Source organism: Panthera tigris, chromosome D1 (assembly GCF_018350195.1).
Source record: "Panthera tigris isolate Pti1 chromosome D1, P.tigris_Pti1_mat1.1, whole genome shotgun sequence".
NCBI lineage: Eukaryota > Metazoa > Chordata > Mammalia > Carnivora > Felidae > Panthera > Panthera tigris.
In genome coordinates this window covers 84,022,545-84,042,342 of record NC_056669.1, presented here as the reverse complement: position 1 = coordinate 84,042,342, position 19,798 = coordinate 84,022,545, and the positions used below count along the sequence as shown (strand labels likewise).

Genomic DNA, 19,798 nt, shown 5'->3' with positions numbered 1-19,798 from the left:
GACGATATATCCTACAAATGACAATTACAGCGTTGAGGGGATCTGGGAAAGCTTCTTGGAGGAATATAGGAGTTGAGCCCTTAGGGCTCAGTAGAATTTTAATGGGCAGAGACAGGGGAGAACAGTTTTGCCGGTGACTATCTCGTTATCCCAGCCAGGTGGCAGGTTGGGATGGTCTCGCGTTGCATTTAGATCTCCCTGGAGCTCCTTGCCAAGGCCTTGCAGCAGAAGGTGCTCAATAATGTTTGCTGAGCCCAATTAATAATATATGGTTGGCTGGCATGGTGAGGGAGACATCAGGGTCTTTCTGCTTGCTTTAACCTCTGAATTGAAGGGGCAGCTTCAGCGTCTCACTCAGCCCTCTGATTGTGTGTCCTGCCAGTTTGCACTCACCGTTTTCTCACTGTACTAAATCGGTCTGGACCGAAGCTAGTTGTTTAGAGCCAAGATGGAAGATCAGTGGGGGCCAACACTTTAACTTACATCTGACCTCCTTGTCACTTATTCCGGATCCTCTGAGCTTGTCAAACAGCACAAACGGGCAACACAGACAGCCAGTGACATGGGAATTAGAAGGCACTTTCCCTTTAGGTGCAGCTAGGTTTTATGGGCTTTTGTTTGACAGCCTTGCAAGGTTCATAAGGATTGTTATCCCTGTGGCACTGTTAAGGAAACGAGAGATCAGAGAGGTTACTTGCCCAAGGTTATATGGCAAGCCAGTTGGAAGACCTAGAGCTGGAACTCATGTCCTCTGTCTCTTAACTCATTGCCTTGGCATTAACCAAAGCTGGGTCCCCTGTACCTAAATGTTAACACTCAGTGCTTTCAAATGAATCATTCGGTTCTTTGGTATTTACATTCTAAATCTGAGCAATGGAGAGAAGGTACACTTTGTGTTGATAAGAAGAAGATTAGGGAACAAAGAGCAAGGGATTGATGATACTAATATTTGTAGTGATATTAACATGCTGATGACGACAGGAGCTAATATTTAATGCTCAATATAGGACAAACATTCTGCCAAATGCATTACGTATATTATCACGTCTAATCCTCACAATAAATCTATGTGGTTGGTGTTACTGTTTCCACTTTATACACGAGAAAACTGAGATCAGATGGAAGAAATTTGCCCAAGGTTACATTGCTAAGCAGAAAGCAGTCAGAATTTGAACCCAGACCTGTCTAATGTTTAATCCTTTGCACAACAAAGTTATGTTCATGCCACCTCAGCTGCAGGTGACCATGGGCAAGTCCTTAAAATTCTGTATACTGTTTTCTCTAAACCCCATACCTTGCTCACCACTTGGAGTTATTGTGAACGAAGAAATGTGAGATGATTTGTAGTAAGTATGTGCAGATAATATGATATTGTCTACATTTAAAACTGAAATTCCTCATTAAAATGAAAAGCATACCCACCACCAGCAGAGTGATGCTTGACATATAGCAGGTGCTCAGCAAACATGTATTGAACTACTTGAACGAAGGAAAGACTTCTGTTGCCAAAGATGCCTTTCTTTTGCGGGGGAGGGAAGCCCCCTAAGGCAAGCCCTGTCAGCTTCCTGAGCAAAAGTGTCCCAAATGCTCCACTCCCTGGGGGAACCACCTTGCAGTCAGAGTAGAGTCTAAGTAGACCATGGATCTGTCTGCTCATATTCAGCTTGCATTTGGCTGTATGAAGACTTTACACCAAATTATGATTTCTTTCCAAATGATATTAATCCTCATAGAAAAAGGAGAAAATAGTAGACAAATCGAAGGAAAAAAATCATCACTAATCCTCCTCCCACCCCCAAAATAACCATTCAGTATGTTGGTCTGTGTCTTTTTTCTAAGTATGTTTTGCATACTTGAATTCATACTGATATGTGAATTAATACTTTGCTTTTCCATTGACCATCATGGTGTATGCATTTTTTCATGAAGTTACAAACTTCATGGACAGTCGCTCTTAACTCAGTTGACAAATACTAGAACATCTGCTTTGTGCCAGGTGCTAGGGATGCAGAGTGAACCAGACTGAAGTCACCTAGCTTCCGGTCTTCCTGGTTACATCATATTCATGGAGAAGTTATTTTATTGTCCACTTATTACTTATTCTTTTACCATCTATTTTCCAGGCGGCAGGCTTTCTTGCCAGTGTGGTCCTCCCTAGCTATATCCCCGTGGTGCCCCCAAAATATGAAATAGTATAAAAAGAAACCAGCATTATTGTCAAGATAAATGTGTGACAACCTCCACCCACACAGACACATTCTCAAATAAACTAAACGTAATAAAGTCTCTTGTTGGGGGCAGACATTTCATCAGGCCATCCCATCTGTTATCATCAGTTCTTAAGAGTTTGCTATGTAACAAAAAATCTAGCTAATCCTGGACCCACTTTTCCTCTTACTCTTTTGGGAAATCTAAGTTAAGAAACTCCTCCACCTGCTAGGTTTCTGTGACATGTCTGCAGGGTAGAAGAGGGGGAGAGGAAGGTACAGATGCTCTCTGCCAAGTTGCCGGAGTACTTGGCAATCTTCCTGGCCCCTCCCATCCTGTTCGTCCTGTGCTGTAGAACCAGCCAGACATGTGACACACGTTGCTCTCACAGGCTGCCTTTAGTAGGATGTGGTTTTGTGTTTTGTGGTCCTGGCTTCAGCTGCCCAGCCTTATGAAGGAGTGTGCAGGACGAAATGGAAGGAAATCTCCCCCAAAAGTCTTCCTGCCAAGTATGCTCCTGGTCACCTCGTGGCCTGGGGGCGGGTCTTCACTTGAAGTCACTGGGTTAATTCTCAGATCATTTTGATGTTCCCCAACTTCCTCTGAAATTAGGTTACTTAGAAATGAAGGCCAAGGGAGCCTTGGTGGGTCAGTCGATTAAGCCTCTGACTTTGGCTCAGGTCATGATCTCATGGTTCGCAAGTTCGAGCCCCACATTGAACCATTGGGCTCTGTGCTGACAGCTCAGAGTCTGGAGGCTGCTTCAGATTCTGTGTCTCCCTGTCTCTCTGCCCCTCTCCCACTCTCTCTCTCAAAAATAAATAAACATTAGAAAAAAGAATAGATTTAATAAAAAAGAAATGAGGGCCAGAGATTAAAGACTTCTGTCCAAGGCAGCTTTACCTGTGAAAATGGTGAGCTATGGCTTTATCCTGGGAACTGTATTCAATTTTGTATTCCCAGCACCTACCTTGCCAGACCCTAGCTCACAGCAGGCATCCAGGTTATGTTTGTTGAATGAATAAATGCCCCAGAAGTACCATACTGAGCCCGTCCTCACTGGGCTTTCAACTCAGTAACTGCACACCTCACAAAGAAAGAGACTCCATGTCTCCCTATGGCCAAGCTTAGTGCCTGGCACATCCTAGACTTTCAGAAACCTTAGATGAAAAAAATGGATGCAGTAAAGCCATACGAGGGGGTAGTATTGAGCCATAAAGAGGAGTGGAATTCTGACAAATGCAATGACATGGATGAACCCTGAACACAACTGTGCTAAAGAGAATAAGCCAGACCCAAAAGGACAAATGTGGTACGATTCCGCTTACATGAGACACCTGCAGTTGTCATATTCATAGAGACAAAAATTGGACCAGTGCTGGCCAGCGTCTGGAAGCAGGGTGGGGAGAGGGAGCTGTCCTTTCATGGGCACAGAGCTTCTACTTAGGATGATGAAAAAGTTCTGGAGACGGAAGGTGGTGATGATTGCACAACACTGTGAATGTATATAATGCCACTGCATTATACACTTTAAAAAATGGTTAAAATGGGGGTGCTTGGGTGGCTCAGTCAGTTAAGCGTCTGACTTTGGCTCAGGTCATGATCTCGTGGTTTGTGGGTTGGAGCCCCGCATCAGGCTCTGTGCTGACAGCTCAGAGCCTGGAGCCTGCTTCAGATTCTGTGTCTCTCCTTCTCTCAGCCCTTCTGCTCGCTCTCTGTCTCTCTCTCTCTCTCTCTCTCAAAAATAAATAAACATTAAAATTTATTTTTATTTTTTTTAAATGGTTAAATGGTCAGTTTTATGTTATATATAGTTTACTACAATTTTAAAAATGGCAAAAAAAGAAAAACGGAGGAATGCTGCTTTTCTTTTTCTACTCCTCTCCATCCACTGACCCCTTTTTCTTTTAAACCTAGACAGTGGTGCTGGTATCCCTCTTTGAGAAATTCTCCTGCCGGGGGTTAAAGATCAAGGCAGGGCCCATTCTCTGGTCCGGGCACCAGATTTCCTCAGCTGCAAAACAAAATGCTATTTCTGGATGCACCTGGGCATGTCCCAAATCTGCTTGACCTGCCCACCAAGACAGAAGTTCTGCGTGGCCTTCCTGCTGCCCTGTCAGGCTCTTTGCACAATTGATGAGCATAGTCTCCTGCACAGCCCAATGGGAAGGCAACAGACACTGTAATGTTATTTTTAATAATTCAAGGCACACCACATTCGAAAACAGGTCATAGTGGGTTTTGTTTTCTTGGTTCCTGAAGGAAACTCCGCTTACACTATTTCCTTTCCAGCAGGGGAGAGGAAAATGGGTAACAGAGGCTTCATTCGGACACTTGTTCCTTATTAGTTACAGAAAAGGGACACAGTTGGCATGTTTGCAAAGACCGCAGTGTGCCCTACCTGGTTTACGAAGCCCCTGCCCACAGCTCATGGGCCTCAGGTGACCGCCTTAGGTATGATTTGTTCCTGTCCCGTCCAGAGCACATAGACCACATTTATTCACTCAGGCCTTCCCCTTTATCAAAACAGTATCTGTTCTCATCCCCAGGACCTCATAACGAAAGAGCGTGTTACAGAGTCACAGGGAAGAGACGGGACTAGACAGCTGGCTTGAGAGAGGAGCCACCACTGCCCTTTGCAGGCAGCTGAGCCTGTGGTTTGGGCCAGGCAGGCTTCCCAGGCAGCTGCACAGGGCTGTAAATCTTGCCCTGAAGTTAAGCTGTCCCTCTCTCCTAGCCATGTCAACTGGTGCATGTGTCTCTTTGCTGCACAAGGTGTGATGTTCCTCCGTGAGCTAATGCAAAGCATCTTTTTAATTGCACGGAAGAGTAACTTCCAGGCTGCCAAGTGGAGGGACTTGGGGGAGAAGGCTGGCTTCTTAACAAACTCCAGAGCTAAGAAGAGAAAAGGAGGCAAGAAAGGGAGTGGGGCAGGCATCTGCCTTTCATCTGGATATTCGGGATGACACATGTGGTGCCAGGGAAACTGCTATTTCTAACTGACGGGAAGCTTTGCAGTCAAGGGAGGGCTGAGCTGTCAGGTGAGCTAGAGATCAAGAATTATCATGACAGCTTCATGGCATGTGAAAGGGGCTGTGAAGTGCGGTGTGATTTTAACCAGCGGTGGTTAAATTAGCTTCTGTTAGACCTGGTGCGATGTGCAGTGGGAGAGGGGCCGACGGAGGTTGGGAGTGCCAGGCATGAGGAAGGTTGCAATTCTAAAGTGCCGCCATTTAGGAAAGAAAGTGTATGTGGAAACTGGCCCCTGGTTTCTGAATTTTGCTTACTGGAGATGCCAGGCTGTGGTGATGGTGTTAATTAGTAGCTTGTCAATGCCGCCAGTGAACCTGTCCAAGGGCCCTGTTACTAATATTCCAAGGACCCAAGGACCCTTCCTTGAACTTCCCCCAATTTAAGATCCTGTCAAAATCTAACCACCTGTACTAGCCAGCTAAGCAGCCTTGACTAACGTTTTGCCCTGTGCTCTCACATTCCACAGGATTGTCTATGCAAGACTGAGCAAGCGAGCGAGTGAGCGAGTGCCTGTTTGAAAACTTCCACTCAAAAGTGAGCTGAGGAAGTGCCTTTTAATAAGTAATCAGCCCGAGGAAATCAGACTCTATCTAGCCATCTAGTAATGTTTGCCTATTCACTGGGGACTCTTCAAAAGTCTGGAGCAGGAGGGTCTGTTTACTTGATGGGCCGCAGCCTGGGAGGTTGTAGGAAGAAAATGTAACATGAGCGACTGTTTGTGTTTGTGTGCGTGCATGTGTGTGTGTGTACATGTGTATATACACATACACATATATTGCTCATATATCTTGTATATAAATTAAAAGCTGCACATTAACACTTTGTGCCAGTACTCTCCCAAACGTTTTGCATAAATGATCTCACTTTACCCACATAGGCAGATACTCCATTTCGATTTGGAAGATGAGGAGACTGAGAAGCCAGTAAGTAGCAGACCTGGGGCTTTATTGGTCTGTGATTCCATAATCCATGTTTGTCCCTCCTCCCTCCAAAACAAGAATGGCTAACTTTTTACAGAATCCCCAGGTTCTCACAGTCCTAAGCAGTGGCATGGCCGCTACCCCAGCTGTGAACCCTTGCACTTTCCCCTTCACACTTTCCAGGCAGAATCCCAGGGGATCCCACCAGGCTTCCAAGCCTTCATCTTTGCAGGAGGCACCTAGGAGATGGTTAATCACAATCCCAATCTTGAGTCTTCGTGATGCAGCCTTCCCAGGACCGTCTGCACCCGGGGGAATTTGTAGACATTGACCAGCAGGTACCAGCGCCGTGAACCTGAATAGCCCATCTGAGCAGACCAAGTGCCAACTTTTCTTTAACAAATCCTGCTTTCCTGGGGCGCTCCTGGCCCCCACTGACGTGGGTAGGGGAGTAAACAGCCATTCACCTGTCCCAACCTCAGATTTATGGTCCAGCAAGCTCCCTTCTGCCCACACCACAGCACCGTGTACTGCAAACACAGATGACCTTTGTAGCGATTTCATCTCAACCTGCTTCCATATAGAAAACCTGTTTTGTGTTGACATTGTTTGGAACAAATTCTGCCTATGTTAACTCCCTTAGCTCCTGCTCCTGAACTTTCAGCCTGGAGAGGCCAAGTGCCCCTAATTGCAAGAGCAAGGGGGAGGGAGCCCTGAGAGCACCCACAGCTTCCATCCATGTCTTTGGTCCAGTGGCTTTAGGCAGCTCTAGCTGCCTGAGTTTTCTAATCCCTCTCTATAAGGAGATGGGTTACAGGTCCTGATTGGCCCACTGGCAATAGGGCGCTTTGTGGGACATTTTCTTACAAGTTGGTTCCCATGTGGTATTTGTTAGTCACAGCTAATTATTAAGTCCTTGGCTGAGGCAATAGACATTGTTCCCCTGGATTCCTCCCTCCTCCTTTCCCCCCCGCACCCCCCATTGCTACAGAACAAAACCCATTGTGGGGCTCGGGAGGTCGACTGTGCACATATTTTCCAGTGAACCCCTGATGGGCTCACTGCTGGGGTTTCATGTTTCAGGTTGAAACTCAACTGGATAAAGCATTATTCATTGATGCTGACACATTTGGTCTCTGCTCTGTGCAGTTACTTCTTCCACACGGGACTCGGTCCCTTACAGGCAATTTAGGTAATTCATTGAGAGCAATTCACGGCATTTATTTAGAACATTGATAGTCTGCACAGACTTATAGAATGTTAGGATTTCTTGATCATAGAAGGACCATCAAGTGCTGGGTTTTGCCAGCTTTGCTCAGAAGCGCAGGCCAGAAAGGAGGAGCAGACTAAATGAGTGAGTAGGTTCGCAGCCCCTTCTTACCAGCCCTTCAGCAAGAGCACCCTTCATGTCCCTGCTTTGGGTGTGGGGCTTCTGCATATGATTTCTGCAACCTACAAGCAATCCTGAAACCCAGTCATCAAGTCCATGCACTCATTCATTTTTCAGATGAGGAAAGGAGCCCACTGAGGGGCCTTCTCTTACCGAAGGTTCATGTGAGTTTGTAAATTCATGCCAGAATGAGTATTAGCACACAGGTCTCTTCTGTATGCCCATTTATTACGCCATGCTGGAATAATTCTGGAACCCATCACTGGGCTGCTTTTTACCATTGCCTGGCCACTGTCTTGTGGAAAAGGCCTTATCTGGAGGATCTAAAGGAACAGAAAACTTCCCAGAAAAGCCATAATAACATCTTGGAAGTCACACTGCATTTTTACTAAGAGCCACTTCAATCACACAATGCCCTGGCACCGGCTGAAGTTGTACAGTGCTCAGCCTAAGAGACTGAACGGAGCAGCCCTGTTTTTACTTCACAAGTGTGTGAGCCAAAACCAAAACTGGGCTAGAAGGTTTTAGTTCAGCACTGTGCAGGCAAAAGCAGAGGCTTTGGAGCCAGAAGATCCGGGTTTGAATTTGCACTCCACTACTTACCAATCCTGGGAATATTGACAAGTTACTTGATATCACTGATCTTCAGCCTTTTTGTCTAAAAATAGAGTTGGCAGTACTCAAGGACTGTTAATAATAATTCAAGGATTGTTATGAGGAATTAAACTTAATAGTCTGTGTAAAACCTCTATATAAAGCATATCAGAGACTTGATAAATGTTCCTTTTCTTATAATTTAAGTTCTGTCTCACACTCTCATACACATACATACAGGTTTGAGTCAAAATAAATGCCAGATATTTTTAAAGTTTGCCCTTAACTTGGAAACTTCTGGATTTTGTCACAAGCTTAACATTAAAGTTTACATTAACATGAAATTTGGAGTGTCTGTACACAATGGGCTTGTCTTACTCTTTCGCAAAGCACTTAAAAAACGGAGCACTTCCTGGGGCAATAGGACTATAGGTTTCCCAAGAAGACTCTGTGAGAGAAACTCAGAAAGACTGGAAAATAAAGTCTTGTTTCTTTGACTCTGGAAGCCCCTGGGATGACCTGGGGGTCCAGAGGCTGACTGCCTTCAGACAGACTCTGGCAGCGAAATCAGAACCCCTCACTGTACCAACTACTTGGGTGTGCTTGGGACTCTTTCAAGCCTTCTTTATTTGCCATTCAGACAGGAACCATAGGCCCAGAAGCTTGTTTTCAAAACCTAGGAAAACAGATGTTTTTGCTTATTTTTCTCTCTCTCATGCCAAAGTGCTCACTGAGTTTTCACTGGGTTCTGAACTTGTCTTTTTTTTTCTTTTACTTTTAAGACAAATCTTGGAAAGAGGTCATTGTGAAATGAAGGGAAAGAATGGGCATTTCAGCTCTATTTCAGATTCTAATGAAAATGCTTAAGAACCTGAAGACAGGAAGTCCTAGAAGACAAATGTAAGCAAGATTGACTAATTGAGCCCTAAAAGGTTCTACCTGCTGCTTCCCTCAGGCCTGTGGTACCTGGTGCCTCCCCAGCAGCCTGGGATAAGAAAGCCAACACTTCCTAATCTTCCGAAGAAACCAAAAGCATAGCATCTAGTTGAGCTACAAGGCAGTGTGGCTGCTGAGGGCTGTGTTGATTTTTTTTTAAGTTTTTTTTAATTTATTTTGAAAGAGAGAGAGACAGAGCAGGGGAAGAGCAGAGAGAGAGGAAGAGAGAGAGAATCCCAAGCAGGCTCTGCACGGTCAGCTCAGAGCCTGATGTAAGACTCGAACCCACAAACCATGAGATCATGACCCGAGCCAAAATTAAGATGCGGATGCTTAACTGACTGGGCCACCCAGGCACCCCAGGGCTGTGTTGATTGAACACGTGCTGTGCTCTAGGTGAGGCCCAGGGCCAGTCACAGGTCCTGAAGTTTACAGCTCAGACATTTTAGGTACTGTATTAGTTTGCTATTGGCTGCTGTAACAAATTACCACAAGTTTAGTGACTTATAACACCTGTTTACCATGTTGCAATCTGTTGGTCAGAAGTCTGACATGGATTTCACTAGGCTAAAATCCAGATGTCAACCGGAAAGTGTCTTTCCTGGAGGCTCTATGGGAGAATTCCTTTTCTTTCTTTACCTTTTCCAGCTTCTAGAGGTTGCCCACATCTCCTGGCTTGTGTTGTTCCTCCTTCATGTCCAAAGCCACCAACAGTACTTTGGGTTTTTCTTAGGTTACATCACTCCATTCTCCTCTTCTGCCTCCCTCCTCTGCTTTTGGCGATGCAGGTGATTACATCGCCCCCCCCCCCAGATAATCCAGGGTAATCTTCTTATTTTAAGGTCAGCTGATTAGCTCCTGAACTCCATCAGTATCCTTGATTCCCCTTTACCATGCAAGGTAATATATTCACAGGTTCCAGGGGTCAGGACATGGACATCTCTGGGGTCGGTTCAAGGGTGGGTGTGGACAGTGTTACCTGCAGTAAGTACATAGGTCTTTTTTACACTAAACACAATAATTGTTTGAATTAGGACTCTTTCGATTGCAGAAACAGAACCTAACTCAAGTTAATAAAAAGGAAAATATTTTATTAGCTTATATAGTTGAAAGGAAAAATGTGATTGGCTTCAGGCACAACTGGATCCGTATGTCCAAAAGGTCATCAGGGTACTCTTGTTTCTTTGCTTGGCGTGTGTGTGTGTGTGTGTGTGTGTGTGTGTGTGTGATGATGATGATGATGATTTGATTCTCAAGCCCGGGCTGTCTGCATGGTAGCTAAGACAAAGCTTCCAGGCAATTCCAGGCCTACACAGTTCTCAAGACCCAGGATCCCAGAGAGGAACCCATGACCTCTTTTTAGGTAGTACCAGAAAAAGCCTGAGGATGACTCCCAGCTTGGGTCACATGTGCATCCCTAGACTAGTCACTGGTCAGGGAGATCCTAGAACAGGGTTGGGTCAGCCTTTGCAGAGCACATGAACTAAGAGGTGGAGGGAGAGGTTCTCCAAAAAATTTCAGGCACTGTTACGAAAAGAAAGGTGAAAGAGCTAGGCAGGCAAAAACCACTGATGTCCACTCCACCATCTCATTGCTGGATTTTAGAACCAAGTACTTGATTCCATGGTCAGAGCTCATTTGACTTCAGGCAACAAGACACTAAACTTGAAAGAATACAGAAGAGGCTCACCCAGGGCAAGTAGGAAGTTAGTTCAAGTCTACGGAAGAAGAGGAATTGTGCAGTCGTTAAGAGTATGGGTTTTGGAACCAGATTGTTTGGATTCATATCCAATTTATTGGTTGTGTTTACCTGTCCTCTCTGTGCCTCAGTTTCCTCATCTGTAAAATGGAGTTAGTTATAGTACCTACCTCCTGAACTTATTGTGAAATTTAAATGTGTTAATACAAATAAAGTGTTTAGAATAATAGTACCTTGACAGAGAGTAAGCCCTCAACAATTAATAGCTTTAAAAATTATTATTGTTACTATAAGTAAGCCCCTTAGGATGGCTTAGGAACTTGGAAGATAGTTGTAGGACCCAAGTCAGATACTTTCTTGGTTTCTCTTTTTCTAACTGGGGACACACAGTCTCTTACCTCTGGAACTTTCTTTCAAGCATCTCAGTGAGAACTCAGGTTTCTCACTTGTAAGGCAGATTTTCACATGGTTTTCGGTTGCCCTCTCCACTCTGTCCTTGCCTGTACGTGCCCACCACCAAATGAATGCTGGGTCAGTGTTTCTGAGTTCCAAGTCTTGAGAGAATCTGATAGTCTGGCCCATGATTGGCTTTAAATAAGATTGAACTTCTTTTGATTTGCTGTCACTGACCAAGTTACCTTGGACACAGGGTCGCCTCTTTCAATAGGCACGAAAGGGGCAGCTTAAGTTGAAGAGGAAAGTTGAGCTTAGCCAGAAAATTGACCAACTTGTTTTTTACATGTATGTGCTAGCAAGTAGGAGTTTTCCTACAGAATGGGAGTCAGTTTCAACAAATAAAGGTTATATCTAGATGTTTGGGAATAGGACAGCACTGGGAACTGCTTTGTTCTGGTGTGATTTAGCCAGTAGTGTGTGCAGAGAAAAATTGGTTATTCTATTATTATAAATGGTAGAGGCATGTTCAGCTCCAATTAGACGTGCTCTCATTGAGGACAAAACCCCCATTCATTCACTTTTGCCTGCCTGAAGCATCAACCTCAGAAACTCATTCCTGGGAGGGTGGACTGCTTACCTTCCCTGTCAGGAGAGTGGATTCCAGAATGACCCTCAAACCTTCCTTTTGAGAACAGGAGGAAAAGGCCACGCTTGCTCTTTGTTCCCTGGATCCCCTGTCACCTGTCAGAGCCCCGAACGTTTTCAGCTTTCTCAGTCCAGGATTTCAAAACATCTCCATGTACGGAGGTACATGCTCTGCCTTCAGAGCCCTTGTCCTTTTCTCCAAGGGCTTCTGTAAGAATCCTTCCAGCAAAGCAGTTTTGCAGTGATGGGGAGGAAGGGGTACTGATGGAATTTCTTACAGGAAGGGTAGAAATGCTTTGGATCCAAGCTAGGCATCTTAGGAAGCATGGAGATTTGGGGGAGAAGACAAAACATTGTTAAGATTTTGATAGAGGTCAGCTGGGTAGAGTCTCCACTGTAAAGACTCTTGTGCCCCTTTCTGGTTGAACAATTCGCAGGCTCCACACTTGCTTTCAAATGCGTTGGTTTTGAAGCAGTCAACAAAAAAGCATCCTGCTGCCAGGGCCAATCATCAAAAAGAGACAAGAGAGCGATGCAAACCGTGGGGGAATGTGCGAGAGAGAAATATTGTAGAGCAGAAACGTGGCTCCACTGGCCTGATACCGTGTGTATTATCTCCCCCAAAGGACCCCGTGGTTTAATGGATGGGGCTTTAACCTGCCCAGAGGTCAGTCTCTGCTGGACAAGTGGAACCTCATCCCTGAGGGCATCGACATACTCATGACACACGGACCTCCTCTAGGTAAGTGAAACAAATGTTGTCCTTTTGTCATAATAGATGTCTTTTTCCCCAAGCATAATAAACAATGCTTCAGGGATATAATCATTTCCTTCAAAAAATAAAAAGTGAATACAAAAAGAAAAGCCAATGTCTTTAAAGAAACCGGTATGATAATTAAACTCAGCAGTTCTGCTAGGCTTACAGGTGTTTTTGAAATTAAATTTTTTTTTAATTTAGTTGAGTCAGGGAAAATCAAATCAGTATGGAGCACCACAGTCTTTGGAGCTCGATCATTTATTTTAAGAACTGTATTCACTTTGGAGTAAGGGAAGTGGAGACTGGAGGGAAGAAGGCACAGACCTCTCAATTGCAGGGCTTTTGAATGGCAACGAAATAATGGAAACTTTTGTTTAAAGTAGCTCATTATCTTTTCCCATGTAATAGTGGGACCTGGGAAATCTTTAAAGTTAAACATTTGAGCTGATTATATAAGCAAAGAATCCTTTAAAAAAAAAAACTAAGGTGTTAAGTAAGGACTTACATTGAAAGTTACTTAAAGATACTCATCCTACAGAATCCTTGAACCTACAGAATCCTCAAACCTACATCCAGGTTTAGATTGCCAGCATGCTTCAAAGCTACCTTTAGTTACGCAGGTTATGGGCCAGAATATGATTTTTTGACTTTTATAATTCTCTTTTAATTATTCATGAACTTGTTATCTCCTTGGCTTAGCCACAGAACATTGTCAAACAGGACTATCACCTGGATCCCCATTCAACAAGGGTGTAACTCTGGAAATTCAGATGCTTCACTTATAGTAGGAGAGCTTTTCTTTTCTTTCTTTCTTTCTTTCTTTCTTTCTTTCTTTCTTTCTTTCTTTCTTTTAGATTGCAGTAAAAAACATATAAGATGAAATCTACACTCTTAATAAATGTTCAAATGCATAATGCTAGCAAAGGTTGGTTTAGAGAAAGGAAGAAAACCCTTGTTACAAAATAAATTATTTTCAGTCTTTCCCTATGGTTTGAGGTTGTGGTCCATATGACTTCCCTCCTCTGTCAACCTGAAAAATAAAAAATCTAACACACATCCCCTACTGTGAATTTAATCTTTGTAGATATTGTTTCCTCCAGCCCACTTAGGGCTGCTTTCCATCCCTTCCAAGGAAAGTGAGTGCTCTGTGTTTCACATAGAAATAGCAGAAGGGAGGGCCAAGGCATGAGTCATGGTGGCACATTTTAATGATGTGGAGAAGCAAGAGAAGAGAAGCAGGTTGTGTTGTAGACAGGGGAATTGTCCAGATTTGCACAGGATCTAGCCGTTCCTGACTTTTTCAGTATTTCAGAATCACCATCCCCATGCCTTTTTCCCCCTATTCCATCCCATCCCACCCCATGTTTTAAAAGATCACACTTCCAACAACATTTATCATCATAATGAATTAAGCTCCCTATTTTGCAGCCATTAGAGACTAAATCCTGAATTGCTAGCTAAATATTCTGATCAGCCCTGAGTTACCCAGTGAGACCCTACAGAGAGAGCATCTCAGCCAACTCGGTCCTTTCCCTGAGCAGGCTATTCCATGCAGACATGATTCTCCTCAGGCTGTTTATTGTAAACAGGACTTGGATATCCTCAGCACAGACAGCTTTACGTGACTGAAGTATTATTTGGAATATAACTTTGAGCAGACCACTTGATTCGCAGACTCATCAGGCCATTAATGTCGGTACAAAAGCAAGTGGTGGTAGTCCTAAGTCTGCATTCTAGCCTCCAAAGAATTGAGACATCCCAGAAACTTTGAATACTACTTTACTTGTAGTAAATATGGAGTAATCCAGAGAGTGGTTGTGCATGTAGCAAAGTAAGTTCTACCTCAAGGAGTTCCACAATAAAAGGTCAGGTGAGGTTTTCATAAGGTAAAGTTGAACCTTAATCAAAGTATGTTATTGGGATTCTTGTGAAAATGCTGGTTTGGGGTGGGGATGGAGAGGGGCCTTTAATTCTTTCCTGTTGAGTAGCAATCTCACCGTGAGACTTTACTATCATGGTATAAGCAGGATGCCTTCTCAGGTTGATTGTATATGAAATGAGATAATTTCTTCCTTCAAGGAAAACCCATCCATGATAGAATATGCCAATCACTGTGGATTAAGGATTTTTTTCCCCTAACAAACAGAATTTTGAATCAAACCTCCGGTTGAATTTTTATAGGGCCCCGTTTTCATCTGATGTTCTTACCAGACTCTCTAGCCACTCCCCACACCCCAGTTAACATGTCTTTACAGAAATGCTCTGTCTTCGTTGCTGCAGTTCCGTCAAACAAAGTGGAATAAGCTTATCAGTCTGTTTCTGCCTGATCATTTCTGAATAGTAGAAATCACCAACAGAGCTGTGGTATGGATTCCCACTGATGACGATTTAGCCATTAGTCCAACCTGCCTTCTTTACACCCATCCTGCTCAGGCAAATGGGGTCTATTTCTGGCCATAATCATCCAGATACCTGACTTTTGTTATAATTGATGTCCGTTTTTATGGATTCTCTACATTAAACGTGGAAGTAAGTGGCTTTTACTTTAAAGGTAGTCAGTTAGCCCCAGCTGACTGGATGCCACCATGTGGTCACATTGCTGCCTATTCCCAGAGAGGAGACTGGAGGAGGAACTTGCCATTTCCAAGCTTTGGTCATCAAGAACTACCAAGGGTTAAAGTTGATGTACCTGAGGAGAGCAAGGTATCTTGTGGCCAGTTTACAGACAGTCCCTACTAGCCTGTCTTTTTTGAGCCATCTTAGAGGTAAACTGCTATAAGAAAGACGTAATAAAAAAAAAAGAGAGAAAAGTAACTGAATTGAGAAAGAAAGAGATATTGCAGGACTGCCGGGAATAAATGTCATTAGGCCCATGAAGATTTGAAACCAGGGCTGCATAAATCAAATCCCTTACAGAAAGAAAAAAAAAATGTTAATTAACAGGAAGAAAAAAATGGAAACCAAAAAAAAATTTCAAGAACCTAAAGAAGACAAAGTGACAAGTGAAAAGTTCCTTAAAAGCCATTGTGAGCTTTAATGGAGAGGCTAGGATTACAGATAATGTAATAAACCTTCTGTGAGTTATGGCTTCCTGAAAGTCTAAATGAAACCTTACCTGAAGAAGGAAAATTAAGAGTATTGATTGCATTTTGCCCTTAGGTTTTCGAGACTGGGTTCCAAAGGAGCTTCAAAGAGTCGGCTGTGTGGAGCTTTTAAACACAGTCCAGAGGCGAGTCCGGCCCAAGCTCCATGTATTTGGTGGAATCCATGAAGGTAAGACCAGCAGAAAGGCATTCACAAGGTCTTGTATCATTATTCATGATCTCATTCCAGAATGGGGACCTTGGGTACAGTTGGAATGACTGGAATAGTGTTGTCAAACTCTTTTTACCAGTGGCAGAACCTTTTGTAATATCAATTGTTAGGGGAAATACCTGCATGTAAAGCTGATAAATATTTTATATGGAGATTCTCTCTTTTAAGCAGAGTGGAGAGAAAGAAGTAGGTCTGGTTCACCTTAGGGAAAACCCAGCAACCCCAACCCCACCCCCACACCCCAAGGCAACTTCTGGAATCTCAGGGCTCTGATGAGGAATGTTTGCTAACCACCACTGTAGAACAGCCCTGAGGTAAAAAAAGGACAAATTCTTTCTTTAAGACATTTAGAAGAAATGGCCTGGATATTAGACTAAACAACTTCCAATGCCTCTTTCTACCTGTAAATATTGTGTTTCATATGGAATACACACAGGACCCAGGAAGACAAGACTTTCTTTGAAAAATAACTTTGGACACACAGTGAAAGTTATAGAACAGAAATGGCAGGAACCTGCAGATTTGCAGGTCGTCATTTCCTTATGAACCTCCGAAAACCATTTCAGACTTCTCAGAAATCATCAGCGCTATTAGGTCAGGCTGAGGCTAAAGGGAATAATTAAATCTCCCCCAACTGGAAACTGGTCCAGTTGCCTCTTTCTGCCTTTCAAGGTAGGGTGGAGTCAAGTTCACAGAATCCAAAAGCCTCCCAGGAAACTTTAGGGCTCTAGGTTTCGTCTGTCCTTCCTTTTTAAGACTAGGGTCTTTAGACAGACACAAAGCTGTCTTTCAGCAGGCGTTAGATTTTTCTTGGCCGCACCAGTATCTCCCGGTTTCACGGGTTTGTGTGCAGTGGTGCGTTTACATAGGCAGCCTCCATATTTTCTCCAGCTCCTGCTTACAGCTTGTACTCTGGAGTTCTTTATGAATCTGCAGGTGAGTTGTTGAGGCCTACGTGTCTGATGAAGCAAGAAAACCAAGTTTGCTTTTCAAAGCCCACAAATCCATTGGCTTCCAGGTTAGGCATTAGAGGCATACGTATTGAAAATCATCCTCCTAACGCCAGAGAAAATTCAGCTTGCCCCAAGTGCAGGCACCAGCTGAGTGCATGGAATGCGGGGTGCAGCTCCGCAGGAGTAGACATCATCCTACCCTGACTTGGAGCCGTAGTCCCTGAAAAGGAGGGCATTTCTTTAAGGCATGATACCGGATTGGTGGGGGAGAATGGGTGGGAGCTCATGTCTAAACAGCAGTTCTGGGGGACAGTTATCAGGCTTGAACACCTACAGCATACCTCTGAGTTTGCATTTCATCCGGTTTTTTTAAATCATTAATTAACTTTAAACTAGCCAGACTATTGGGGAATTCCACTGAAGCCCCAAAATAATAAACTTGCTTAAAAGGGAGGAGATCATATTCAAATAAACTTGTCTCACTTTTATTCACTTAAGACAGCTGAAGAGGGCAGAGAGAGGGCAAATACCAACCTCTTGATGGAGAGAGATAACAAGACTTTATGACCCCAGAACTAAACAGTGCACATTTTAAATGCCTCTTTTCTTTTCTTAAGAGATTTTTCCATTGACCCTCATTAAGCTCTCCACAGGCTTACTTGGAGAAATTTTAGCAAATGGAAAGGAAAAAAAAAAAGAAAGAAAGAAAGAAAGAAAGAAAGAAAGAAAGAAAGAAAGAAAGAAAGAAAAACCTGTTGTTTCTGTAAGTCCTGATGATTTTTCACGGACATATTTTTCTATGCCATAAGAGCCTGATACCAACACAGAATTACAAACTTAATTGCAGAGGTTCTCAGGTAGATATAGGGTATCCAGGGATATGTGCTAACTTGCAAGCATGCTAAAAATTTCAACGAATTAAAAATTATCAAACTGGAAGGGAGCCCTGGGTGGCTCAGTCAGTTAAGTGTCTGACTCTTGATTTCAGGTCAGGTCATTGTCTCGTGGTTCATGAGTTCAAGCCCCACATTGGGCTCTGCGCTGACAGTGTGAGCCTGCTTAGGATTCTCTCTTTCCCCTCTCTGTCTCTGCCCCTCTTCTGCTCTCTAAATAAGCAAATAAATAATAAACATTTAAGAAAATTATGAAAGAGGCATACATACCAAAGACCCAGAAAAACTTTCTTAACTTTCTTCCAGTAGGTTGCAAGAGATTTATATTCTGCATGTGGGAAGTGTTTTGGCTTGATCCAGTGCCCAGGTGAGCTTAGGAAACAGGGTCTTATGGTGATGTCTCTGCAAATCACTCGGGTGTTCGGTTATTTGACTTTTTTGAGTGAAATGGAATCAAAGCCACACAATTCGAGTAAGTTAAGATCAGTTATCTCCTAGATAAGGAAGCTGAGCATCCACCCTCCTGGATCCCAGTGCAGTGCTCTCCCCCACGCCCCCCCCCCCACCTGTCCCAAAGCCCATTTGGGATTTGGATGCCTGTGCCCTGAGGAGTCGCTTATGTTACTCATTCTGTTCCCTAGAACTCAATAATTAATGCAGGGCTTTGAAATGAAAATCATATTTTAAAAAGAGGGGAAGAAATGTTTTTTCTTTATTCTCACTAGTAAAGAAATCACAGTCTTTCCCTGACAAATCTAGTGCTTAAATAAGAAAAAAAGAATCACTTTTCTTTGAAGTAGAGGATTCTCCCTTTAAAGAAAACAGAATGTAATTGGAAGGCAGCTTCTGAAAGCTGTTATCATCTGGGGAGGCTTCATTGAATCTCATCTCACTGCCCACTGGCAAAGATTTTTTCAGTTTTCCTTGCCTGACAGCTCACCACTGAGTCACTGTCATTTGTATATATTACAGTAAGCATGACACTCTGTCTCCACAGGTTACGGCATTATGACCGACGGTTATACAACGTACATCAATGCCTCAACGTGTACAGTCAGCTTTCAACCGACCAACCCTCCAATTATATTTGACCTTCCAAACCCACAGGGTTCCTGAAGCTCTAAAAAGCCCAATTGGAATGTGAGGGAAGGTCTATAAACTGTCATTTTTCTAATTATAAACTTACATTCTCTTACTTGTTTATTTCCAAATCCTGTGAGTTCTTTTTGTAAATTACTGGAACACAAATGACTCTAGAGGTTGTGCTTCTTTATTTTTTTTTAAATGGGGCGTCCATTCGAAATGAAAGGAGCATTGTGAATTTGTAAAATGACTTCCGTTTTCTCAAAGGCCACGCCATTGTAAATTGTTAGTATTCGCCAAAGGACAGCCAAGCTTTCTTTTTAAAAGGTGATGAAAGTCTTATTTTAATATGCTTTAAGCTGGAAGAAAAAGAAAAAAAAAAAAGAAAAGAAAAAAGAAACAGGTAGGTAGTGTTTTAAAAACCACCCAGATTTGCACAACTGTTTAAGAGTATTGTTTGAAGTATTTTATTTTTTGGTGTTTTGTTATTGCTGTTGTTTTCTTGGTAATGCTTCTTTTTTGCAGACGTGGCCTGGATTTGTAACAATCTTTTCGGCAAAAGTAGGCGTGGAAAAGACTTCTCTTCACACTCTCACTATAAAGAAAGCTGCATCCGGAGAAGAAAACGACCCTCGTTTAAAGGATGGCTTAGCTAGTGAGATCCATGTTGTGGTTATACAAGGTCTCATTGTTTGTTTGTTTTCTTTTAAATTATTTTAGCTTTAAAAATATGGAAATGGAATCTGTCAAGAGCAGGTATTTCACGCAGTTAAAAAAAATTGAGCGCACAGACTCCTTTTCAGTATGGGTTTATATATATAAATATTTTTTGTGTATTATGACTAAGTTAGGAGTTTAATATTGCCAAGGACAGTACAACTGCAAAGCGATGCTTTATAGCAGGGCATCGCAAGTCCGAAGGGGCTGACACATTTTCTCAGAACTCAAGATCTCAAAGAACTTGAGTTAAATCTAG

The 19,798-nt window shown here is 43.1% G+C and overlaps 1 protein-coding gene across 3 annotated transcripts in view; it reads left to right on the top strand.

The window, feature by feature from the left end:
- The window catches only part of MPPED2 (metallophosphoesterase domain containing 2), a 173,574-nt gene extending 154,654 nt beyond the window's left edge, over window positions 1-18,920 (top strand). Inside the window, exons 5-8 of one of the 3 annotated variants that reach the window (XM_042959098.1) lie at window positions 12,448-12,563; window positions 15,738-15,851; window positions 18,049-18,106; window positions 18,737-18,920. In XM_042959098.1, the coding sequence (XP_042815032.1) occupies window positions 12,448-12,563; window positions 15,738-15,851; window positions 18,049-18,106; window positions 18,737-18,830 (382 nt within the window). In that variant the 3' untranslated portion in view covers window positions 18,831-18,920. Of the gene's footprint in view, window positions 1-12,447; window positions 12,564-15,737; window positions 15,852-18,045; window positions 18,107-18,736 lie in introns of all 3 variants that reach the window. The other 2 variants (XM_042959097.1, XM_042959099.1) reach the window with 2 other exon arrangements.
- Window positions 18,921-19,798: the final 878 nt, after the last annotated feature.